The sequence below is a fragment of the Pseudophryne corroboree genome, chromosome 8 (assembly GCF_028390025.1).
Source record: "Pseudophryne corroboree isolate aPseCor3 chromosome 8, aPseCor3.hap2, whole genome shotgun sequence".
Taxonomy (NCBI): domain Eukaryota; kingdom Metazoa; phylum Chordata; class Amphibia; order Anura; family Myobatrachidae; genus Pseudophryne; species Pseudophryne corroboree.
In genome coordinates, this window is record NC_086451.1 from 52,313,864 (window position 1) to 52,340,833 (window position 26,970).

A 26,970-nucleotide genomic window follows, 5' to 3' on the forward strand; every position below is an offset into this window, starting at 1 on the left:
CGGCTGCGGGGCGGGGGTGGGTGGTGACTGGGGCGTAGTAGTAAGAGAGAGAGCTGCTGCCGAAGAAGAAGGCGATTAAGATGGCGGCTTGTGCCGCGCAGGGACTCTCCCCCCGCAGCCGGGCCCTGTAGAAGGAGGAAGCCGCGCACAGGTCACCCGTCCCCCTCAGCGCCCGGTCTTGCCCTCTCGTCTCCCGCCGCACACCCTCCCCGTGCATCACCCGGGTCACTTCCCCACCGTGTTCCCCGCACAATGGGGGTGCAGGGCTTCCAGGAGTTCCTGGAGAAGCGGTGCCCGGGAGCCGTGGTGCCCGTCGACCTGTTGAAGTTGGCCAGGACTGTGGCCCGGCAGCAGCACCGGGCGGGCATGTCACCCGGGGGCTACCCGCCGGCCCCACCGCCTCCCCCGCCACAGCCCCCCTCCCCGGCGGCGCCCCCTCTCTGCCGGGTGCTGGTGGACGCGGACTCTGCCCTGCAGCGGCTCTATGGAGGCTACCAGACGGACTGGGTGTGCGGGGGCCAGTGGAACGCCATGCTGGGCTACTTGGCGGCTCTGTCCCAGGCCTGTCTCTACCAGGGCGGCCTGGAGCTGGTGGCCATGTTCAACGGCACGCTGGCCAAGGAGAGGCTGCCCGAGTGGGCCCGCAGGGCGCAGGGGGAGCGGCAGACAGCCCAGCTCATTGTCAGCCACGTTGGAAACAAGGGCACCCCGCCTCCCCGGGCCTGGTTCCTGCCGCCCGCTTGCCTGGCTCACTGCATTCGCCTGGCCATGATCCGGTTCAGAGTGAAGGTAACCAGGACTGTGTGCCCACCCGATGCCGCCCCATGCCTGTGCAGCCCACCTTCCCCCCCCCAGGGCCGGTGCAGGAGCCGGCTCTGCCCTCATCAGCACGTGTCTGCCCCCCTGCCCAATATACTGTACATGGTCCCAATCCTAGAGCTTATAGGTCCATGTCTCAGCATAGGGCTATAGGTACATCATAGAGCTTATAGGTCCATGTCTCAGCATAGGGCTATAGGTACATCATAGAGCTTATAGGTCCATGTCTCAGCATAGGGCTATAGGTACAACATAGAGCTTATAGGTCCATGTCTCAGCATAGGGCTATAGGTACATCATAGAGCTTATAGGTCCATGTCTCAGCATAGGGCTATAGGTACATCATAGAGCTTATAGGTCCATGTCTCAGCATAGGGCTATAGGTACATCATAGAGCTAATAGGGCCATGTCTCAGCATAGAGCTTATAGGTACATCCTAGAGCTAATAGGGCCATGTCTCAGCATAGAGCTTATAGGTCCATGTCTCAGCATAGGGCTATAGGTACATCATAGAGCTTATAGGTCCATGTCTCAGCATAGGGCTATAGGTACATCATAGAGCTTATAGGTACATGACGCAGCATTGTGCTATAGGATCATATCACAGCATACTCTATAGTGGAGGCTCTTAAATGCAGTCCTCAAGGCACCCCAATGGTCCCGGTTTTAAGCTTATCCATGCTTGGTCACAGGTGACTTAATTAGCAACTCAGTTTGATTTAACCAACTGTGACGAGCCATGGATATACCTAAATCCTAGACCATTGTATTGCCTTGAGGATCCCGTTTGAGAACCTCTGGTATATAGGTTCATGTTGCAGCATAGAGCTATAGATCCATCATAGATATTAGATCCATGTCGCAGAATAGAGCTATAGGTCCATCATAGCTTATAGGTCCATGTCACAGTATGCATCTGCTGGGTCAGATGTGGTATAATATTCCTTTAATCAGGGACACAGGAGTTACACAGGTTCTCTGGCAGAGTAATTCATGTGTCCCTGGTTAAAGGAATATTTGTGCAACAAATTGGGTAGTACAGCTAAAAAGAATATGCCTCATAAGGACTAGTTATTTGCCTATTGTGCGCTGTCATAGTTACTTTGTGCCCATTAAAATATTTAGAAAGCATATTTCATAATAAGTGGGACAATAATCATACTGTGGTATACCTAATAAGTTCTTAATACAGAGTAGTATTGGGCATAGATTCTCAAGCTCGGTCCTTAGGACCCCATGTTTTCAGGTCTCCTCCATAGAATCGCAAGTGAAATAATTGGCTCCACCTGTGGGTCTTTTTAAAATGTGTCTGCGAGTAATGCATATAACGCACCTGCTGGGTCACCCGGAAAACATGAGCTTTTTGGGGACTTGAGGACCGAGTTTGAGAACCACTAGGTGAAAGTCATTGGTACTTAATGAGCAAGTAAATCTACTTTTTAACGTTAGCGTGTCATCTTGAGGTATACAGAATGCAAGTTGCTAAATCAATTTATAGGCTGAGACAGGTGTTTGTAAGGCAGGGCTTTATAGAGACAAGAAAAAAGAAGAAATTCCTCCAGAAAGCTGCAATAAGCCAGTAAAAAAATGACCGCATTCTCTATGTAAATAAACGGCAGAAGACAGTATACACATTTGCAAATTAATGATAAGCCACTCGCTGTATCAAGGCACTTCAGTAAGAGTGGACCTAACTAGCCAAAGAGAGTCCTTATATTGGGTCCTATACATATATTGGGTCCTATATTAATGTGTTTTACATGGAGAGAGAACTTTTCTGGAGGCTTTGTGGTATGCTTTCATTATTGAAACACAAATAGTTGACCCGGTATAAGGGCTCTCTTTATCTAGAGTTAGGACCACTCTTAACAGAAGCTCCTGGCTTATAGATTGGTCAATGGGGTCAATTCAATTCACTGACAGTTGAATAGCGCGCTATTCAATACAGCGACAAGTGACCCTCAATTGTTGGGAATTTTCTCATCCCCAGGGGATGAGAGAAGAAATCCGACAAAAGTGCTGCTGTGCGAGGCTGATTCTGGCGGGAATCAGCATCGCGGCGGCGAGTTAAGTCTGAGAATGCCCGTTCTCCCGACAATTCAACCTGTTAAGTCCGGGAGAAGGGGCCTTCGCCGACTTAACTTGAGCTGAATTGAATAGTGACGGGAGTGAACTCCTGGCACTATTCAACTGGATGTGTGTAAATTGAGTCTTTTGCATTTCAAATTTTTCTACTGGTTTATTGCAGACTGTTGGAGAATATATCAGATTGTGTTTTACATATGTTACTAGTCTAAAATAATTGTAGGGTTTCATTATGTCCAAAGATATACAATGTAAATATGGCTACCATGCTTCTCACACCCCTCCTCTGCAACAGGTTGCCATTTCCGGAGGGAGGTGGGGATCAAAGCTTGGAGAGAAATGAAGTATTAACCAATCAGAATAGAGCTGTCATTTCACTGGCTGATTGAAAAGTGAAAGTTAAGAGCTGATTGGTACTTTCCAGTTTATCTCCAAGCATTGATAAATCTCCTTCATTGTACTAAAAATATGGCAGTAGCAACAGCTAGCTTGTAATAGAATGAGGGAATAGTTCTTTAATGTTTTATAATTTAATGTCTCTGGTTCTTTTCTGACTTTCAGGTTAGTGTCTTTTTAAAGTGTCCCATTATTTGTGTTATAAATGAAAGTTGAATCAACGGGAAATCTTTACTACTATATTTATGTGGTTCCATACCACTGCCTAGAAATACAATGCCAATAGCACTTTCTCTACTGTACTCCACAAAATTTTTTTTTTTTTTTAATCAATAGGGTTAGGTTATTACATAGGGTGGTTTGCTTGTGGCCATGTTTAGTTATGACCATGGTGAATGAAAGGTTAAGTGGGTCAATCTATTTAGGTGCAAGTATGCCAAAGTAAGCTTGTTTGGTAAAACTCGCATATATCGTACCCAAAAAATGTGAGCTCCAACTAGAAATGCCAATTCCGGGATGTCGCAGCAAGGTTGTGTGACTGCTGCAAAATGCTACCTTGAAAAAGTGTGGAAACCATCCTGCACCCCCTAAAAAGTGACAACTGAGATGGCACAACCATATACAGTGTTAGTGGCCATAAGGAAAGTACTGACTGTTTTTAAAAGGTATCAAATGGATAATTTTTGGCCTTTTTTTTATTGCTGAAAAATGATAGGCTATCAAAATGTCTGCATTTTGGGGTATGGAAAAATATACTAAAATGTTACAATTAATTACATACTAAGATGCAATACAAAATGCCGATGGTCTTTTGCAACAGTTCAAAAGAAAAAAACAGGCATTATTAGTACACCTTATTAGATTTACAGTAGCTTGGGACTTTTAAACCAACGCGTTTTGCTGCGCATGTGCAGCTTTTTCAAAGCATGAAAAGCTGCACGTGCACAGCAAAATGCTTTGGTTGAGAGGCTGGGCATTGGACAATTGGGAGACGAACAGACACTGAGGATCCACAATTGGAAGTCGCTGCATCTAAAAAAACCCGAACTGCAACTAGAGACCAAGGCTTTTTATAGGACTTCACAATCAGTCCACCTAATGAGCCATCTGGAGGGTCTGAACACATCCTGTAATTCTACCTGCAGGTGGTTAAAAACTTTTTCCCAGGACCGTGACTTGTCTCACCCTAGAACTGTCTACAGTTTAAAAGTCCCAAGCTAAATTGAATAAACTGTGCTAATAGTGCCTGTTCTTTGTTTTGAACTGTTGCAACAGAGCATTGGTGGCTTTTTTTATTGTAACATTGTAGTATGTGATTAAATACATTGTTTTTACTTTATTACTTTCAGCCTAAGTGCTGTTTTTTTTTTAAAATCTGCACTTCTATTGTTTCTTATAGGGATTAACTATCTTTATAAAACGGCTGCTATTGGCAACCCAGCACATGAGAACATCGGATTTTTTTATACTTATTTAGTATAAACAAGTTTCCATATGGAAAAATATAGTCCCTTTTCAGTGTTTTTATACAAATTTGTAAACGGTTGGAAAAAAGTTCTCATCTGTAAATTCAAAAGCTCCTTTCCCATTAATACAAGACCTCCATATACCTGTCCCACAACATTTAACCTTTTTGTCTACTTGGGGGTACACACACAAATGCGGTTTTCAATGTGAGTTTGGAATTTGCAGGGCCTTTCTCGCACCTAATTGGATTGACCCCTAAGAGTTGTGTAATTGGTATCATTAATCCCTGTGTCAAATGGTTTCCCAAAAGCTTTTTACAGATCGTGGCATAATTGGTCCATTATTCCGTCTGTTAATCGTCTGTAGGTATGCAAATGTAGGTCAGCCTCTTTGGAAAGACAAAGATCAGTATCTGGGCAAACATTTGCTCACATAAGCAAAGCTTGATGTGAAATAACTTTAGTTCCGGTAACACTCTTAAATGTAGCTATTTGATATTGTAGATTAAGGGGTGTATTCAATTGTAGTCGGAACTGCCGTCTTGTTGGAAAGACGGCAGTTTCCGACTCTTTTAGGTCGGAAACTGTTCCGACCTTTTCAATTTGGCTGCCGTTTTTCCGACAAGTCGGCAATTCTGATTTGTCGGAAAACACGTGGATTGGCGGAATAGCCGCATATCCACGTGTTTTATCGGAATCACGCCCAAATCAGACAGGTTTTAGCCCCGTTTCCGACAATGTCAATCCGACTTAAAAAAAAAAAAAAAAAAGTTGGATCGGTATTGTCAGGAATTTAATCAAATGTTGGATCCTTTCCGTCGGAAAGAATCCATCAATTGAATATACCCCTTAGATGAGATTGTAGCCGTCCTGTATGAGTCCTCCCACTTGTGCAAACAAAACCAGTGGAAAATGCTTGCTGACCAGATGACCGTACACCTTGTGCTGACAGTGAGAACTTGCAGCTTGGCAAATGACACTATTATTAGCTGGTGGTGGTGACAAGTGCTAGAGCACACACTGTTTTACATGTGAACAGTCCTGTACAGTGGTGTTCTGCAGTAGCCTGTATTACAACTCCTGCAGCCAATCTGTTCCTTGTTGGCGCTGACCGTGTTGCAATTGAGATGTTTAAATATGTTCTGCAGAATTCAAAAGATTTAGTCAGCAGATCTCATCTGAAGTTTGTAAAGGGAGGCAAACAAAGCTTGTATCTCATTACGTTTAGACCAGCAATTTTGCAGAAACCACCCAGGTCTCTTAAAGGAGATTTATTCCTTCTGAGCTCATTAATCAACAGAGCAAGATTGGTTGTTTACCTGCTGTGGTTGGCTGAAATTTGTAGTCAGCCGCTCAGAGGTTATGTTCAGACAAGACATTATACAAGGCACAATGAGGGCTTTCTGGAATAATTTTCATTTATTAACTGCATGATAAATTGGCAAAATGGACGGTGTATGTGCCATAAGTTAAGGCTGCTCTACCAGGTATGGAAATGCCTTTACTTATACCCTTTTTCCACCAAACTTTTAACTCGTTACCCAGGAATCTGACACTGGTAGCTACCAGGGTTGTACCTGGTACCACCTGGGTAATGGTGCGGTGTGAACAGCGTGACCTGGGTTACACTAAAAGTATACAGTGAACTGGATCACCAACACTTGGAGATGTCATCTTCTAGTGCTGGCAGACTGCACACGGATGCAATCTGACCTGGGTCTGATACGGCTGTGACACGTGTTGGAACAGTGTTAGAAAACCCGGGTTGGAGTTGTAATTTCAGTGGAAAAAGATCTCCACCATATATCCCTGTTTGTACATGTGGTGGATGGTAGACACAGCCATCTTTGCCCTGGCTTTTCCATTTCCCTCCCAATCGCTAACCTGGGGGAGTGTGTGTTGGAGAACCAGCCACAATTAAGAAATTGCATGTTCCGCCAGCTAGGGGTACTTTAGGTTTTTTTTTTCCCCATAGGTCAGGCATTCTGTAACTCGGTCCTCAAGCACACTAACAGTCCAGGTTTATTGATGTTCATGCTTGAGCTCAGGAGACAATTAGTAACTCTCATTATTGTGATCTAACTATCGGTGCTGAATCCTGAATATCGCTAAAACCTGTGCTGTTATTGAGTGCCTTGAGGAGCGAGATTGGGAATGAGATGAAACATGTAAAGCTGGGTACACACTTTGATATATTGGGGACGATTCAAATGTTTTTTTACGTGGCTGCCACTAGAGGATACAAAGGCAAGCAATTAAAATTTTCTGCCATCTGGGCACCCAGCGGCCACGGAGGACACGTTGTTTAAAAAAAAAAAAAAAAAAAAAAATATATATATATATATTCTCGCAGCTTCCTGATCTGCGAGAAAAATGTTTCTTGAAACTGGGCCCTTTGGACATCCAAAGCAGGGAGTTTAGACGTTTCAGACGGTGCGACATGCGCACTACATTTGGACATGCTATGCACGGTGTTCATAGACGCTTACCCAGTATTACAAAGATCATGTAATGATGCATCATGCCGTCTTATGGAGGATTGTTTAGTGTATATGACTGTGCAACGTATTGTTACACCACGTTGCTGGGTCACACCATCAATCAGGTGTGTACCTGGCTTTAGTGTTACAAAAGACTTACTGCGTCGTTGGTAAACGGCTTGCTTTTTCAAGTGTCAGAGCCATTTGCATGTATTTTATAAATGTTATAAAGGTGCGTTTAAAAATAAATGAAAATGCAAATGGATGTGTCAATGAATTTGTGGAAATTTAGCTCCTGGGTTCTGTGGGAGTTATTCAGCTACTTCTGGTGGCAGCCACTATTTCCCACAGTAATGATAAGGGTTAGGTGCATTAAACGGTGTGACACAGCTTTCGGATCACGACTAGCCCTACTTAACGTGGATTTTCACGCTCCCCTCAGAAATTTGCGACAAGTGCAGCCATGGGTACACTACAACGATATGTCTGAGGCTGAAGTCGGATGTAATTTCCCTTGAACTCCCCCGGGACCTTCGCGGGAGTGATTCCATACGATTTGGTACACTTGTGCTATTTTTGAATAAGATATATCGCATGCGATTGATGAAGCCGCTATACATTGCATGCAATATATCGTACGGCATACAATTGGACCATGAGATATATCTGATGGGCTGGATAGAGGGCTACGGGGGCTGGGAGTGTCCTGAGAATGCCAGTCAAACTTCCCTGTGATACATTGCATGCAGTATATCACATGTACAAAAAACAATTTTTTTTTCATCCAATTCCGATATATTATTAGTGCAGCACCAACAACCTAGGGGATCCTATCAGACAGCCACGGGGATGCGCATCCGATTGGATACAATATATCAGACGGATATATCGGAATTGTATGAAATCATGTAAAATTGTCCAAGTGTATGGGGCCCTTAGGACTGGGACGTAATTGATTCAGCTCCTAGGGACTTAGCCCGGGAGCCAAATTCCTGCAAGTGAATTGAATTGCCCCCTTCAAAAACCAGATTCAGAAGTGATCTAGTTCCTTCGTTGGAGCTGTTCAAAGGGCTGCTGACAATTGGCCAGATTCAGGTTCCTTTGGCGCTGCGGCACAGTACCAGTGCTCCCAGTACGGATCTGAGACTTTGGACGTAGATTTGCGGCAGACAGTCTGCTGCCATTTGGGTGCATGAGGGGGTGTTTCTCTATTTTGGTGGGAGTTACGAGGCTAACATCTCCAGAAGACGGAGATTTCCTGGCCTCTGTAGGATCTGTGACGGTTGGCTCTGGGTCTTGAAACAGTAAAAGGCAATCATGTTGTTGAATATTAAGATTTAATTTAACTGAACTCTCCTATGAAACATTGAGTTTCCCTAGAAAACAGTCATGTCGCCTCTCCATGCTTGATGATTGTGAACGTAAAGCCTTGCGTTTGGTTGAAAATAAAATGTGTATTTATTCATTATACAGGCACCACTTGTATGATTGGTTCATAACTCTTGTGCACCTTAATTGATTAATTCACCACCATGCTACCCTAGAGATCCCTTCTGCTGCCTTCCTGTTGGTTACAGACATTGTGAATGAGCTAGACTACTTGCAGGTGAAGGATGGAGTAAATTGGAGACGGAGACGGAATGTGCCCTTCCTTGGTAATGACCCAGGACTCCAGCCCTCTCGACCAAACACAGTTTATCCTCGTCGTTGTCAAGTAGTGCCTGTATAATTAATAAATATTGTTAAATGTGTTTTTGAAGTATTGGTGTTCTTACTTTCCTTTTAATAATCTCTTGGACTTTTATATTGCACAAGTGGTCCAGGATAGTTGAATGTAACGGATGGCAAATCAAACGCACATATGAGGGTCGCCTAATACAAGCGTCTGCAGTGTTTCAGAACTTTACATGTGCTGTGATTGTGGATGACCTGTCTGCTGTTTCATGATTTCTAGACAGTGGTTCCCAAATGTTGTCCTCAAGGCACCCTGGGAGTCCAGGCGTTAGGAATATCCCTGCTTATGCACAGTTCAGATAGTATAATCAAACTGGCTAATGTACTTAAGGCACCTGTGCCTAAGCATGGTTATCCTTAAAACCTGGACTGTTGGGGTGCGTTGAGGACAGAATTCGTGAATCACTGCTGTAGCTTTTTTATAATTTATTATTCAGTGCAAACAGTCCATAACAGAGGTTCTCAAACTCAGTCCTCGGGGGCCCACACAGTGCATGTTTTGCAGGTCTCCTCACAGAATCGCAAGGGAAATAATTAGCTCCACCTGTGGACCTTTTAAAATGTGTCAGTGAGTAATTAATACACCTGTGCACCTGCTGGGTTACCTGCAAAACATGCACTGTGTGGGCTCCCGAGGACCGAGTTTGAGAACCTCTGGTCCATAAAATAACACGATTCAATAGGCCACAGGTTCTCAAACTCGGTCCTCAGGACCCCACACAGTGCATGTTTAGTGTTCACTCTAGGAGTGAAAAGGGGCAGGGCGCCGGACTCCGGGGGCACATGGGGGCGCGGCCACGCAAATTAGGGGGCGTGGCCACGCCTCCGTCATTTTAGGGGGCGGTGCGGCCCACAGACGCTACTATAGAGAGCGTCTGTGGCCGGCGACGTCACTGTTGGGGGCGTGCCCAGCACCTCCGTCGGTGCTGGGCTTCCCCCAGCCCTCTCCCAATGCGTGAATGGATGCCGCGCGCATGCGCATGGCATCTATACACGCCGGGAGGGCAGGGAGTGGGCGGCTGTTCTAGCAGGGCGCCGCAAAAGGGGCAGGGCGGGTTTTGCCTGTTAAAAAACGGGCAGGGCGCGGCACCCTGCTAAAACAGCCTAGAGTGAACACTACATGTTTTGCAGGTCTCCTCACAGAATCACAAGTGAAATAATTAGCTCCACCTGTGGACCTTTTAAAATGTGTCAGTGAGTAATTAATACACCTGTGCACCTGCTGGGTTACCTGCAAAACATGCACTGTGTGGGGTCCTGAGGACCGAGTTTGAGAACCACTGCAATAGGCCATGTAAGCTTAAATTGTACATACTGTGGCTAGATCTAATGGTGTTCATTCAGACCTCCTCTACACTTAATAAATGGACTCCATGGGGTAAATTTACTAAGATGGGAGTTCTATTTAAGATGGGATGTTGCCCATAGCAACCAATCAGATTCCAGGTTTTATCTTCTAGAAGGTGCTAGATAAATGAGAAGTAGAATCTGATTGGTTGCTATAGGCAACATCCCATCTTAAACAGAACTCCCATCTTAGTAAATTTACCCCCATGGGAGAATTCAATTGATTTTGGGCGACTGTAAGTAATGGGAGCCCAACAGGAGCTATTCAATTGTTTTGCCAAAGGGATGCTATTGCCGTGGATTCCCATTATTTCAGCTCCCACCATGCTGAGATTATTATCTTTTATTTATATAATGCCACAAGGGATTTGCAGCACCCATTACAGAGTACATAAACAAAAAAGCAAATCAAGAAGTGAAGCACAACAGTTTGAGACAATATAGGACAAGCACAAGGTATATACAGAAAACCAAGGGTTAGGCGCCATCAAAGGGAGTACTGAGTATAAAATAGTGTAAATAAGAGATGATATAAAAAAATATTGAGGGTGCAGGAGCCAGAAAGGGGAGTATGATTATATGAGAGTGGAAGAGGGAAGTAAAAGAAGAAAATTTGGAAGAGAGGAAGTAGAAGAGAAGATAGGGCATGTTAATAGGAAGTGAGGAGGGTGGGAAAGGAAAAGGCAGAACTACTGGAGACCAGACTCTGTATTAGAGTAATTTATAGTAGCAAATCAGTTGCAGGAAGAGGCCACATAATAATCAGAGCGCCCAGATACTGAGTGGAGAAGGCCCTGACTGGGTTTGATGAAGAAGTACTTATGAGCCCGTTTGAAGTTTCGTAGAGTCTCGGATGGGGAGCAGGACATGCAAAATCTTGTAGGCAGGAGTGGGAGAAGGTAATCAGCTGGCAAGAGAGGTAGTGTGCGTTAGCAGAGCGAAGAGGACAGGTGGGAGTGTAAAGAGAGATGAGGTCAGAGATGTAAGAGGGAGAAGAGCGGGTGAGAGCTTTGAAGGTGAGTGTGAGAAGCTTGAATTGGATTCTGAAGGGTAGCCAGTGAAGGGCTTGTAAGAGAGGGGAGGTGGATGAGATGGACAGCAGCATTGAGGATAGGTTGGAGTAGAGAGAGGTGTATGTCAGGGAGGCCAGAAAGGAGGAGATTGCGGTAGTCCAATCTGGAGATGACCAGTGAGTGGATGAGTGTCGTAGTAGCATCCTGGGTGAGAAAGGGTTTGGTCCTGGAAATGTTTTTGAGATGAAACCGGCAGGTTTGTGAGAGGTGCTGAATGTGTGGTTTGAAGGAGAGGGAGGAGTCCAGGATTACTCCAAGACAGCGCACTTGGGGGCTAGAGGAGATAGTGCCATCTATAGATAATGAGATTATGGGAGTTGAGGTTATGCAGGAGGGAGGGAAAATGATCAGCTCGGTCTTAGACATGTTAAGTTTAAGAAAGTGCTGGGATATCCAAGAAGAGATAGCATAGGGACAGTTGGATACACGAGTAAGTAGAGCGGGGGACAGGTCAGGATAAGAAAGGCATATTTGAGTATCAACAGCATAGAGATGATATTGGAAGTCAAGAGCTAATGAACTCACCTAAAGAGGATGCGTAGAGAGAGAAAGGTGAGGCCCAAGAATAGAACCTTGGGGGACACCTACTGGTAGAGGAAGTGTGTGGGGGGGGGGGGGGGTCATGAGCGGAGACAGAGTGAACAGTCAGAAAGGTAGGAGGACAGCCAGGAGAGGACAGTACATGCAGACCGAGGGAGTAATGCAGAAGGCGAGGGTGGCCCACAGTGTCAAATGCAGCAGAGAGGTCAAGAAGAAGAAAAAGAAGAGAGTAGTGGTCCTTGGATTTAGCAGCAAGGGGGTCATTGCAGACTTTCGTGAGGACAGTTTCAGTGGAGAGGATGGAATCCAGACTGTAATCGGTCAAGCAGTGAGTTGGAGGAAGGAAAGTGAGGTGGTTGTAGCCTATACACTCAAGGGAAGAGAGATGGGTCGGTAGTTGGGGAGTTTTTGGCTCAAGGTTTGTTTTTTACAGATTAGAGGAGACAAGAGCATGCTTGAAGGCAGAGGGGACAGTGTCTGATGAGAGGGAGAGATTGAGGAGATGGGCAAGATGGGACCATGTGGAAGTAGAGAGGAGGTGGGAGGGGATAGGGTCAAGTGGGGGGGGGGGGGGGGTGAGGAATGGATGAGGGCCATGACTTCCTCACCAGATACAGGGAAGAAAGATGTCAGTGTTGGGGTAAGGGGGTCAAAGATTGGAGGAAGGGGGTTGCTCAGGGTTTGGTGGGGTGTGATGTCCTGTTGTATGGAGGTTGTGAGCAGAAATCTGCCCAAAGTCAAGCTTTTAAGCACCAAAGCTGCGGATTCTGCAGCACTCAAATACTGTATCCGCTTTACGCGGCTAAACTTGATGCATCAGGGTACAACAATTGAATATCATCTGCCAAGCAATCAAAAAACTATTGAATTCTCCCCGATGCATCTTAAGGAGTTCCTCTGCTGTAATAGCGATGTCACTGGGTTTCCCAGTTTAAAGCAGAAGACTGGTAGCTTGAACACTGTACATCAGCGTGTTTGCGTGCATGTCGTTCAGTAATTCAGGTCTGTAAAGCCTGAAATAAGCCTGATCAGCAACAACGGAATAGCTCAAAAAACAATTAAATTGCCCCCCCTTAAAGTCAGGGAAGACAAGAAAGCAGACTGCCCACATAGATGATATAAAAAAATATTAAGAGTGCAGCAGCCAGAGAGGAGAGTATGAATATATGAGAGTGGAAGAGGGAAGAAGAAGAAAATTTGTATGAGAGGAAGTAGAAGAGAAGAGAGGGCATGTTAATAGGAAGTGAGGAGGGCGGGAAAGGAAAAGGCAGAACTGCTGGAAACCAGACTCTGTATTAGAGTCATTTATAGTAGCAAATCAGTTGGAGGAAGAGGCCACATAATAATCAAAGCGCCCAGATACTAGCAGATTTATTGGCCTTTGGGAAATTTCTTAGAACTCTCTGTACAAGCTCCCATGAAGCCACTTTCTCTTATGTAATTTTGTTGTCTCCTTAAATGTACATGCCTGTGAACAATCTAACAAAACGAATCTCTAGGACAGCTCTCACATTCACATAAAACATGACCCTTCCTTCATTTTTCAGGTGTTTCAGAGTTTGGAGGATCATCACCTGGAAGTGGTTTCCTTTTTTCGGGAGAATGGGTTCCATGGCCTCATTGCTCATGATTCTGAGTACGCTTTGTGTAACATTCCATCTTACTACAGCTCTCATGCTCTGAAGCTCAGCTGGAATGGGAAGAATCTCACCACCAACCAGTTTCTGATGCAAGAGGTAGCCAAGCAGCTGGGCCTCAAGATGAGCAACTTTCCCATCTTCGCTGCCCTTTTGGGTAAGGCGACAGCCAATGGGCGCAACTGTTCAATTCTGCAGCCTGAAGCTTTACCCAGGTCATCAATATTCTCCATTCACGTTTAAAAGAAATACATTTTTTTTGTTTTATTTTTTGTGTAGGGGGGAAAAGGGTCTCAGGTTGAAAGATTGACAATGGTCGACATGAATTAGGATGATTGTGACAAAAGGTCAACTGATGAATAGTCAATAATGCTTCCACATGGAAATGGTCGACACGTGGTTTTTTTTTCTTTTCTTGTTTTTTGTTGAACATTTCTTGTGGTTAGGCATTATAGGGAGGCTTAGGGTTAAAGTTAAATTTAGGCTGAAAAAAACACATTTTTTATGTCGACCTTTTAAACAAGTTGATCATTTGTAGCTGTCGACCATTCATCTGTCGACCTTTTGACTGACCCTCTCAATGTAATGCATATTGACCTACTAATCCACACCCAGGAAAAACTTGTGTTTGGAAAAGTTTTTACTTTTTGTTATATATAACACATATATTATGTGGGCAATGCTAGGGATGTTTTCAGCATTAATAAAATGCAATATATTTATTTCAGATTGTTTAAGGGTTTAGAGCAGGCCTGGCCAACCTGTGGCTCTCCTGCTGTTGTGAAACTACACATCCCAGCCTGCCATTCCACAGTTTTATCCTTCCCTAATAGCAAAACTGTGGCAGGGCATGCTGGGATTTGTAGTTTCACAACAGCTGGAGAGCCGCAGGTTGGCCAGGCCTGGTTTAGAGGGTATCCATTTGGATGGCCGACCACTATTGGTCGACATTGACATATGGTCGACACATGAAAATGGCCAGCCCAGGTAAGGTCGACACATGAAAAGGCCGACATGGCTTTAAAAAAAAAAAAAAAATTAGATGTTTAACTCTTTCATACTTTACCATCCACATGGACTACGATTGGGAAAGGTAACCTGTGCCGAGCACCGCGGCAGCGGAGCGAGGCACCTTGTCTGCATGCCAGGGGACGCGGTAGACTAATTGGGGTTCCTGGTCAAGTTACGGAAAAAATGACACCAAAAGCAATTAAAAAATCCATGTCGACTTTTTCATGTGTTGACCTGTCCTATGTCGACCAATTTCATGTGTAGACTATTGGTCCATGTTAACCATGTCTATGTCGACCAATAGTGGTTGACCTAATGAATGTCGAACTTAACATGGTCGACCATTCATACCAGAACTGGTTTAGAGGACACAGGTAGAAAAGCCTTAGTTGAAAAGATCAGTATTATTTCTTATTCAGGGTCTATAGTCTCCACAGGGAATAATAGCTTTAATACACGAGTGAAGCATAGCTTTCCTTATATTTGATAATAATATGGAATAATGTTACTCCTGTTAAATATAACAATCTTGGTCACATGTCACATGAATAGGTTTAGAATGTTCCATGATGGAATGTGTAATGGTGAGGACAAAACTCCTAGGTGTGAAAGGTCAACTAAAAAATGCAGCTTGTCTTTTCTATGTAATAAGGAATGATGGGCCTAATTCATGTTTGTGGTCGATGTCCATGCAAGTGAGCGATTATCGGCAGACTGCATGTGCCGCGATCACACTGCGCGTGCGTCAAGTTGCCAATGTGATCCGGATGGCAATGAGGATTTTATGGGAAAGGGATTAACATGAAGTTAATGGACAAAACACAGCCTTGTTATGGCCGTGTACGGGGCATATATGGGCCATCAGCTGCAAGCTCCTATGTACAAAAACATGGCCCCTGCCTCGCTACTTGCGTGTCCAGTTTGTGTAGGCCAACCCTTAGACCCGATGTTCCTTGTGTTTGCAATTGTGAATGAGTTTGTGATGGCTTCCGTTGGGCATCTCTTTACATTTCTGGCCGGCAGCTTCACTTGCAGATATCAGCAGTTGCAAAGCTGAGGTAATTGCAATTGCGCGTACAAACATGAATTAGGCCCGGTGTACTCCTACTATAAATTTATTAAAAGGATAAGTCATCTTGGCATTCCATTACATATAAAAAGGAAGGCAGCATTGTGTTTATGTATGGTTCTCCATGTCTTGGTGTGTTGCTTTACAGTTGGAGGTACATTATTACTGTTAGAATGTATGCTGACGGCACAGGTGTGGGCGATTGGTGTCTTCTAGCCCAATGTGTGTAGAATGTGGACAAAACTGCAGGGAACCCAGCATTTGAGGCAGGATAGGTGTCATCAGATGGCCAGTCTTTGGGCTTCACAAATGCAATTACATGTCTGTTTTTCAGATTTATCAAGAAATGTTAGGAAGCCAAAGTTTCACTTAACCACTTGTCTGGCATGGTCGCGCCTGCAAGTGCTCTATCTGACCTGGTGGCGCAGGATGCGACCAGACAATAAAGAGTGTAGGCAGCGGTAGGGAAGAGAAACTCTGCCTCCCTGCACTCTCCCCTACTGATTGCCGTGCTGCCGATCACTGCTTGGTCAGCACGGCAGGACCCCCCCCCCCCTCCAGCGGCTGCAGACAATGGCAGCCGCTGGAGAGTGTAAATTAACCCTCCCAAGCCACCCCCAGACACCCCCCCCTCCCCCCCCCCCCCCCCTCCCCACTGTATACCTGGAGGCTGTCCTGGCTTTCAAAATGAAAGCCACGATGTTCCCGACCAATGTTTGGTAAAAAAAATATATATATATATATATATATATATATATATATATATTTCTCTGACGTCCTAGTGGATGCTGGGACTCCGTAAGGACCATGGGGGGATAGCGGCTCCGCAGGAGACAGGGCACAAAATAAAAGCTTAAGGATCAGGTGGTGTGCACTGGCTCCTCCCCCTATGACCCTCCTCCAAGCCTCAGTTAGATTTTTGTGCCCGGCCGAGAAGGGTGCAATCTAGGTGGCTCTCCTGAGCTGCTTAGAATAAAAATTTAGTTTAGGATTTTTTATTTTCAGTGAGTCCTGCTGGCAACAGGCTCACTGCATCGTGGGACTAAGGGGAGAAGAAACGGACTCACCTGAGTGCAGAGTGGATCGGGTTTCTTAGGCTACTGGACAATAGCTCCAGAGGGACGATCACAGGTTCAGCCTGGATGGGTCACCGGAGCCGCGCCGCCGTCCCCCTTACAGAGCCAGAAGAGACGAAGAGGTCCGGTGAAATCGGCGGCAGAAGACGATCCTGTCTTCAGACTAAGGTAGCGCACAGCACCGCAGCTGTGCGCCATTGCTCTCAGCACACTCCACACTCCGGTCACTGAGGGTGCAGGGCGCTGGGGGGGGAGCGCCCTGAGACGCAATATTACAGTATATACCTTAGGTGGCTAAAAAGAATACATCACATATAGCTCCTGGGCTATATGGATGTATTTTACCCCTGCCATTTTACACAGAAAAAGCGGGAGATAAGGACGTCGTGAAGGGGCGGAGCCTATCTCCTCAGCACACAAGCGCCATTTTCCCTCACAGCTCCGCTGGAAGGACGGCTCCCTGACTCTCCCCTGCAGTCCTGCTTCAGAATCAGGGTAAAAAAGAGAAGGGGGGGCACGTTTGGCAGCAAATAAATATATTTCTCTATCGTCCTAAGTGGATGCTGGGGTTCCTGAAAGGACCATGGGGAATAGCGGCTCCGCAGGAGACAGGGCACAAAAAAGTAAAGCTTTACTAGGTCAGGTGGTGTGCACTGGCTCCTCCCCCTATGACCCTCCTCCAGACTCCAGTTAGATTTTGTGCCCGAACGAGAAGGGTGCAATCTAGGTGGCTCTCCTAAAGAGCTGCTTAGAGAAAGTTTAGTTTAGGTTTTTTTCTTTACAGTGAGTCCTGCTGGCAACAGGATCACTGCAACGTGGGACTTAGGGGGAAAGTAGTAAACTCACCTGCATGCAGAGTGGATTTGCTGCTTGGCTACTGGACACCATTAGCTCCAGAGGGATCGAACACAGGCCCAGCCGTGGAGTCCGGTCCCGGAGCCGCGCCGCCGACCCCCTTGCAGATGCTGAAGCGTGAAGAGGTCCGGAAACCGGCGGCTGAAGACTCCTCAGTCTTCATAAGGTAGCGCACAGCACTGCAGCTGTGCGCCATTTTCCTCTCAGCACACTTCACTGGGCAGTCACTGAGGGTGCAGAGCGCTGGGGGGGGGCGCTCTGAGAGGCAAATATAAACCTTATACAAGGCTAAAAATACCTCACATATAGCCCATAGGGGCTATATGGAGATATTTAACCCCTGCCTGACTGGAAAAATAGCGGGAGAAGAACCCGCCGAAAAAGGGGCGGGGCCTATCTCCTCAGCACACGGCGCCATTTTCTGTCACAGCTCCGCTGGTCAGAACGGCTCCCAGGTCTCTCCCCTGCACTGCACTACAGAAACAGGGTAAAACAGAGAGGGGGGGCACATTAATGGCTATATATATATATATTAAAGCAGCTATAAGGGAGCACTTAATATAAGGATATCCCTTGTATATATAGCGCTTTGTGGTGTGTGCTGGCAGACTCTCCCTCTGTCTCCCCAAAAGGGCTAGTGGGTCCTGTCTTCATTAGAGCATTCCCTGTGAGTTTGCGGTGTGTGTCGGTACGTGGTGTCGACATGTATGAGGACGATATTGGTGTGGAGGCGGAGCAATTGCCAAATATGCAGATGTCACCCCCCAGGGGGTCGACACCAGAATGGATGCCTTTATTTGTGGAATTACGTGATGGTTTATCTTCCCTTAAACAGTCAGTTGAGGACATGAGGCGGCCGGACAATCAATTAATGCCTGTCCAGGCGCCTCAAACACCGTCAGGGGCTGTAAAACGCCCTTTGCCTCAGTCGGTCGACACAGACCCAGACACGGGCACTGATTCCAGTGACGACGGTAGAAATTCAAACGTATTTTCCAGTAGGGCCACACGTTATATGATTTTGGCAATGAAGGAGACGTTACATTTAGCTGATACTACAGATACCGTAAAACAGGGTATTATGTATGGTGTGAAAAAACTACAAACAGTTTTTCCTGAATCAGAAGAATTAAATGACGTGTGTGATGAAGCGTGGGTTGCTCCTGATAAAAAGTTGATAATTTCAAAAAAGTTATTGGCATTATACCCTTTCCCGCCAGAGGTTAGGGCGCGCTGGGAAACACCCCCTAAGGTGGACAAGGCGCTCACACGCTTATCCAAACAAGTGGCGTTACCCTCTCCTGAGACGGCCGCACTTAAGGATCCATCAGATAGAAAGATGGAAGTTATTCAAAAGAATATATACACACATGCAGGTGTTATACTACGACCAGCTATAGCAACTGCCTGGATGTGCAGTGCTGGAGTAGTTTGGTCAGAATCCCTGATTGAAAATATTGATACCCTAGATAGGGACAATGTTTTACTGTCGTTAGAACAAATAAAGGATGCATTTATCTATATGCGTGATGCACAGAGGGATATTTGCACACTGGCATCTCGGATGAGTGCTATGTCCATTTCAGCCAGAAGAGCCTTATGGACACGACAGTGGACAGGCGATGCGGATTCAAAACGTCACATGGAGGTTTTGCCGTATAAAGGGGAGGAGTTATTTGGAGTTGGTCTATCAGACTTGGTGGCCACGGCTACTGCCGGGAAATCCACTTTTTTACCTCAAGTCACTCCCCAACAGAGAAAGGCACCGACCTTTCAACCGCAGCCTTTTCGCTCCTACAAAAATAAGAGAGCAAAGGGCTTGTCGTACCTGCCACGAGGCAGAGGAAGAGGGAAGAGACACCAACAGGCAGCTCCTTCCCAGGAACAGAAGCCCTCCCCGGCTCCTGCAAAAACCTCAGCATGACGCTGGGGCCTCTCAAGCGGACTCGGGGACAGTGGGGGGCCGTCTCAAAAATTACAGCGCGCAGTGGGCTCACTCGCAGGTAGACCCCTGGATCCTGCAGATAATATCTCAGGGGTACAGGTTGGAATTAGAGACGGATCCTCCTCATCGTTTCCTGAAGTCTGCCTTACCAACCGTCTCTTCCGAAAGGGAGAGGGTGTTGGAAGCCATTCACAAGCTGTACGCTCAGCAGGTGATAGTCAAAGTACCCCTATTACAACAAGGAAAGGGGTATTATTCCACTCTATTTGTGGTACCGAAGCCGGATGGCTCGGTAAGGCCTATTCTAAATCTGAAGTCCTTGAACCTCTACATAAAAAAGTTCAAGTTCAAGATGGAGTCACTCAGAGCAGTGATAGCGAACCTGGAAGAAGGGGACTTTATGGTATCCTTGGACATCAAGGATGCGTATCTACACGTTCCGATTTACCCCGCACACCAGGGGTACCTCAGGTTCATTGTTCAAAACTGTCACTATCAGTTTCAGACGCTGCCGTTCGGATTGTCCACGGCGCCTCGGGTCTTTACCAAGGTAATGGCCGAGATGATGATTCTTCTTCGAAGAAAAGGCGTATTAGTTATCCCATACTTGGACGATCTCCTAATAAGGGCAAGGTCCAGAGAACAGCTGGAGACAGCTTTAGCACTATCTCAAGAGGTGCTAAGACAACACGGGTGGATTCTGAATATTCCAAAATCCCATTTAATCCCGACAACTCGTCTGCTGTTCCTAGGAATGATTCTGGACACGGTTCAGAAAAAGGTTTTCCTTCCAGAGGAAAAAGCCAAGGAGTTATCCGATCTGGTCAGGAACCTCCTAAAACCAGGAAAAGTGTCAGTACATCAATGCACAAGAGTCCTGGGAAAAATGGTGGCTTCTTACGAAGCAATTCCATTCGGCAGATTCCATGCAATTCCAAAGGGATCTGTTGGACAAATGGTCAGGGTCGCATCTGCAGATGCACCTGCGAATAACCCTGTCACCAAAGACAAGGGTGTCACTTCTGTGGTGGTTGCAGAAGGCTCACCTATTAGAAGGCCGCAGATTCGGCATTCAGGATTGGATCCTGGTGACCACGGACGCCAGCCTGAGAGGCTGGGGAGCAGTCACACAAGGAAGAAACTTCCAGGGAGTATGGACGAGTCTGGAAAAGTCTCTTCACATAAACATTCTGGAACTAAGAGCAATCTACAATGCTCTAAGCCAGGCGGAACTTCTCCTGCAAGGAAAGCCGGTGTTGATTCAGTCGGACAACATCACGGCGGTCGCCCATGTAAACAGGCAGGGCGGCACAAGAAGCAGGAGTGCAATGGCAGAAACTGCCAAGATTCTTCGCTGGGCGGAGAATCACGTGATAGCACTGTCAGCAGTGTTCATCCCGGGCGTGGACAACTGGGAAGCAGACTTCCTCAGCAGACACGATCTTCATCCGGGAGAGTGGGGTCTACATCCAGAAGTCTTCAACATGTTAATAGACCGTTGGGAAAGACCAATTGTAGACATGATGGCGTCTCGCCTCAACAAGAAACTGGACAAATATTGCGCCAGGTCAAGAGATCCACAGGCAATAGCTGTGGACGCACTGGTAACTCCTTGGGTGTACCAGTCAGTGTATGTGTTTCCTCCTCTGCCGCTCATACCAAAGGTATTGAAGATCATACGGCAAAGAAGAGTAAGAACAATACTAGTGGTTCCGGATTGGCCGAGAAGGACTTGGTATCCGGAACTTCAAGAGATGCTCACGGACGAACCGTGGCCTCTACCTCTGAGAAGGGACCTGCTACAGCAGGGTCCCTGTCTTTTTCAAGACTTACCGCGGCTGCGTTTGACGGCATGGCAGTTGAACGCCAGATCCTAAAAGGGAAAGGCATTCCAGAAGAAGTCATTCCTACCTTGATTAAGGCACGGAAGGAAGTCACCGTGAAACATTATCACCGCATTTGGCGAAAATATGTAGCGTGGTGCGAGGATCGGAGGGTTCCGACGGAGGAATTCCAACTGGGTCGTTTCCTACATTTCCTGCAATCAGGATTATCTATGGGTCTCAAATTGGGATCCATTAAGGTTCAAATTTCGGCCCTGTCAATATTCTTCCAAAAAGAATTGGCCTCTGTCCCTGAGGTCCAGACTTTTGTCAAGGGAGTACTGCATATACAGCCTCCTGTGGTGCCTCCGGTGGCACCGTGGGATCTAAATGTAGTTTTAGATTTCCTCAAATCCCATTGGTTTGAACCATTGAAAAAGGTGGATTTGAAATATCTCACATTGAAAGTGACTATGTTACTAGCCCTGGCCTCTGCCAGGAGAGTATCTGAATTGGCGGCTTTATCTTATAAAAGTCCTTATCTAATCTTCCATTCGGATAGGGCAGAACTGCGGACTCGTCCGCATTTTCTCCCTAAAGTGGTATCAGCATTTCATCTGAACCAACCTATTGTGGTGCCTGCGGCCACTAGCGACTTGGAGGACTCCAAGTTGTTGGACGTTGTCAGAGCCTTAAAAATATACATTGCAAGGACGGCTGGAGTCAGAAAATCTGACTCGCTGTTTATATTGTATGCACCCAACAAGTTGGGCGCACCTGCTTCTAAGCAGTCGATTGCTCGTTGGATTTGTAACACAATTCAACTTGCACATTCTGTGGCAGGCCTGCCACAGCCTAAAACTGTAAAAGCCCACTCCACAAGGAAGGTGGGCTCATCTTGGGCGGCTGCCCGAGGGGTCTCGGCATTACAACTCTGCCGAGCAGCTACGTGGTCGGGGGAGAACACGTTTGTAAAATTTTACAAATTTGATACCCTGGCAAAGGAGGACCTGGAGTTCTCTCATTCGGTGCTGCAGAGTCATCCGCACTCTCCCGCCCGTTTGGGAGCTTTGGTATAATCCCCATGGTCCTTTCAGGAACCCCAGCATCCACTTAGGACGATAGAGAAAATAAGAATTTACTTACCGATAATTCTATTTCTCGGAGTCCGTAGTGGATGCTGGGCGCCCATCCCAAGTGCGGATTATCTGCAATACTTGTACATAGTTATTGTTAACTAATTCGGGTTATTGTTAAGGAGCCATCTTTAAGAGGCCCTTTCTGTTGTCATACTGTTAACTGGGTTTAGATCACAAGTTGTACGGTGTGATTGGTGTGGCTGGTATGAGTCTTACCCGGGATTCAAAATGCCTCCCTTATTGTGTATGCTCGTCCGGGCACAGTACCTAACTGGAGTCTGGAGGAGGGTCATAGGGGGAGGAGCCAGTGCACACCACCTGACCTAGTAAAGCTTTACTTTTTTGTGCCCTGTCTCCTGCGGAGCCGCTATTCCCCATGGTCCTTTCAGGAACCCCAGCATCCACTACGGACTCCGAGAAATAGAATTATCGGTAAGTAAATTCTTATTTAACAGCAGCTATAAGGGAGTAACACTTATATAAGGTTATCCCTGTATATATATATAGCGCTGGGTGTGTGCTGGCAGACTCTCCCTCTGTCTCTCCAAAGGGCTAAGTGGGGTCCTGTCCTCTATCAGAGCATTCCCGGTGTGTATGCTGTGTGTCGGTACGCGTGTGTCGACATGTATGAGGAGGAAAATGAGGTGGAAGCGGAGCAGTTGCCTGTGTTAGTGATGTCACCCCCTAGGGAGTCGACACCTGACTGGATGATTGTATTTAAACAATTAAGTGATAATGTCAGCAATTTGCAAAAAACTGTTAACGACATGAGACAGCCGGCAAATCAATTAGTGCCTGTCCAGGCGTCTCAGACAGACCCAGACACAGATACTGAGTCTAGTGTCGACGGTGACGAGACAAAAGTGATGTCCAGCAGGGCCACACGTTACATGATCACAGCAATGAAAGAGGCATTGAACCTTTCTGACACTACAAGTACCACAAAGAAGGGTATTATGTGGGGGGTGAAAAAACTACCAATAGTTTTTCCTGAGTCAGATGAAATAAATGAGGTGTGTGATAAAGCGTGGGTTTTCCCCGATAAAAAACAGCTAATTTCTAATAAATTATTAGCACTATATCCTTTCCCGCCAGAGGTTAGGACGCGCTGGGAAACACCCCCTAGGGTAGATAAGGCGCTCACACGTTTATCTAAACAAGTAGCGTTACCGTCCCCTGATACGGCCACCCTCAAAGAACCGGCTGATAGAAGACTGGAAAATATCCTAAAGAGTATATACACACATACTGGTGTTATACTGCGACCAGCAATCGCCTCAGCCTGGATGTGTAGTGCTGGAGTCGCATGGTCGGATTCCCTGACTGAGAATATTGATACCCTGGATAGGGACAGTATTTTGTTAACTATAGAGCATTTAAAGGATGCATTGCTATATATGCGTGATGCACAGAGGGATATTTGCACCCTGGCATCAAGAGTCAGTGCTATGTCCATCTCTGCCAGAAGAGCGTTATGGACGCGACAGTGGTCAGGGGATGCAGATTCCAAACGGCACATGGAAGTATTGCCGTATAAAGGGGAGGAGTTATTTGGGGCTGGTCTATCGGACCTGGTGGCCACGGCAACGGCTGGAAAATCCACCTTTTTACCCCAGGTCACTTCACATCAACAGAAAAAGACACCGTCTTTTCAAACTCAGTCCTTTCGTTCCCATAAATACAAGCGAGCAAAAGGCCACTCTTTTCTGCCCCGGGGCAGAGGAAGGGGAAAAAGACTGCACCATGCAGCCGCTTCCCAGGAGCAGAAGCCCTCCTCTGCTTCTGCCAAGTCTTCAGCATGACGCTGGGGATTTACAAGCAGACTCAGATATGGTGGGGGCCCGTCTCAAGAATTTCAACGCGCAGTGGGCTCACTCGCAAGTGGATCCCTGGATTCTACAGGTAGTATCACAGGGGTACAAACTGGAATTCGAGGCGTTTCCCCCTCATCGGTTCCTGAAGTCTGCTTTACCAAAGTCTCCCTCCGACAGGGAGGCAGTTTTGGAAGCCATTCACAAGCTGTATTCCCAGCAGGTGATAATCAAGGTACCCCTCCTGCAACAAGGAAAGGGGTATTATTCCACGCTGTTTGTGGTACCGAAGCCGGACGGCTCGGTGAGACCAATTTTAAATCTGAAATCCTTGAACACTTACATAAAAAGGTTCAAATTCAAGATGGAGTCACTCAGAGCAGTGATAGCAAACCTGGAAGAAGGGGACTATATGGTGTCTCTGGACATCAAAGATGCTTATCTCCACGTCCCGATATACCCTTCTCACCAAGGGTACCTCAGGTTTGTAGTACAAAACTGTCATTATCAGTTTCAGACGCTGCCGTTTGGATTGTCCACGGCACCTCGGGTCTTTACCAAGGTAATGGCCGAAATGATGATTCTTCTACGAAGAAAAGGCATTTTAATTATCCCTTACTTGGACGATCTCCTGATAAGGGCAAGATCCAGGGAACAGTTAGAAGTCGGAGTAGCACTATCTCAGGTAGTGTTACGTCAGCACGGGTGGATTCTAAATATTCCAAAATCGCAGCTGATTCCAACGACACGTCTACTGTTCCTAGGAATGATTCTGGACACAGTCCAGAAGAAGGTGTTTCTCCCGGAGGAGAAGGCCAGGGAGTTATCCGAGCTAGTCAGGAACCTCCTAAAACCAGGACAGGTCTCAGTGCATCAGTGCACGAGGGTCCTGGGGAAAATGGTGGCTTCTTACGAAGCGATTCCATTCGGAAGATTCCATGCAAGAACATTTCAGTGGGATCTACTGGACAAATGGTCCGGATCGCATCTTCAGATGCATCAGCGGATAACCCTGTCGCCAAGGACAAGGGTGTCTCTCCTATTGTGGCTGCAGAGTGCTCATCTTCTAGAGGGCCGCAGATTTGGCATTCAGGATTGGATCCTGGTAACCACGGATGCCAGCATGAGAGGCTGGGGAGCAGTCACACAGGGAAGGAATTTCCAGGGCTTGTGGTCAAGCATGGAAACATCTCTTCATATAAACATTCTGGAACTAAGGGCCATTTACAATGCCTTAAGTCAAGCAAAACCTCTGCTTCAGGGTCAGGCGGTGTTGATCCAATCGGACAACATCACGTCAGTCGCCCACGTAAACAGACAGGGCGGCACGAGAAGCAGGAGGGCAATGACAGAAGCTGCAAGGATTCTTCGCTGGGCGGAAAATCATGTGATAGCACTGTCAGCAGTGTTCATTCCGGGAGTGGACAACTGGGAAGCAGACTTCCTCAGCAGACACGACCTTCACCCGGGAGAGTGGGGACTTCACCCGGAAGTCTTCCACCTGATTGTAAACCGTTGGGAAAAACCAAAGGTGGACATGATGGCGTCACGTCTAAACAAAAAACTGGACAGATATTGCGCCAGGTCAAGGGACCCTCAGGCAATAGCAGTGGACGCTCTGGTAACGCCGTGGGTGTACCAGTCAGTGTATGTGTTCCCTCCTCTGCCTCTCATACCAAAAGTATTGAGAATCATAAGAAGGAGAGGAGTAAGAACTATACTCGTGGTTCCGGATTGGCCAAGAAGGACTTGGTACCCGGAACTTCAAGAGATGCTCACGGACGAACCGTGGCCTCTACCTCTAAGAAAGGACCTGCTACTGCAGGGGCCTTGTCTGTTCCAAGACTTACCGCGGCTGCGTTTGACGGCATGGCGGTTGAACGCCGGATCCTAAAGGAAAAGGGCATTCCAGAAGAAGTCATCCCTACTCTGGTCAAAGCCAGGAAGGAAGTAACCGCAAAACATTATCACCGCATTTGGCGTAAATATGTTGCGTGGTGTGAGGCCAAGAAGGCCCCTACAGAGGAATTTCAACTGGGTCGTTTCCTGCATTTCCTGCAAACAGGACTGTCTATGGGCCTAAAATTAGGGTCCATTAAGGTTCAAATTTCGGCCTTGTCGATTTTCTTCCAGAAAGAACTGGCTTCAGTACCTGAAGTTCAGACATTTGTGAAAGGGGTGCTGCACATACAGCCTCCTTTTGTGCCTCCAGTGGCACCTTGGGATCTCAATGTTGTATTGAGTTTTCTAAAATCACATTGGTTTGAACCACTTTCCACTGTGGACTTAAAATATCTCACGTGGAAGGTGTCGATGCTGTTAGCCTTGGCTTCAGCCAGGCGGGTGTCAGAATTGGCGGCTTTATCATATAAAAGCCCTTACTTAATTTTTCATTCTGACAGGGCGGAATTGAGGACTCGTCCTCAATTTCTACCTAAGGTGGTTTCTGCATTTCACATGACCCAACCTATTGTGGTGCCTGCGGCTACTAGGGACTTGGAGGACTCCAAGTTGCTAGACGTTGTCAGGGCCCTGAAAATATATGTTTCCAGGACGGCTGGAGTCAGGAAAACTGACTCGCTGTTTATCCTGTATGCACCCAACAAGCTGGGTGCTCCTGCTTCAAAGCAGACGATTGCTCGTTGGATTTGTAGTACAATTCA

General features: G+C 46.5%; 1 protein-coding gene across 1 annotated transcript in view; it reads left to right on the top strand.

The window, feature by feature from the left end:
* Nucleotides 1–19: 19 nt before the first annotated feature.
* The window catches only part of FAM120C (family with sequence similarity 120 member C), a 127,997-nt gene continuing 101,046 nt past the window's right edge, over nt 20–26,970 (top strand). Inside the window, exons 1-2 of the mRNA XM_063936371.1 lie at nt 20–789; nt 13,489–13,735. Of these exons, the coding sequence (XP_063792441.1) occupies nt 253–789; nt 13,489–13,735 (784 nt within the window). The 5' untranslated portion in view covers nt 20–252. The remainder of the gene's footprint in view (nt 790–13,488; nt 13,736–26,970) is intronic.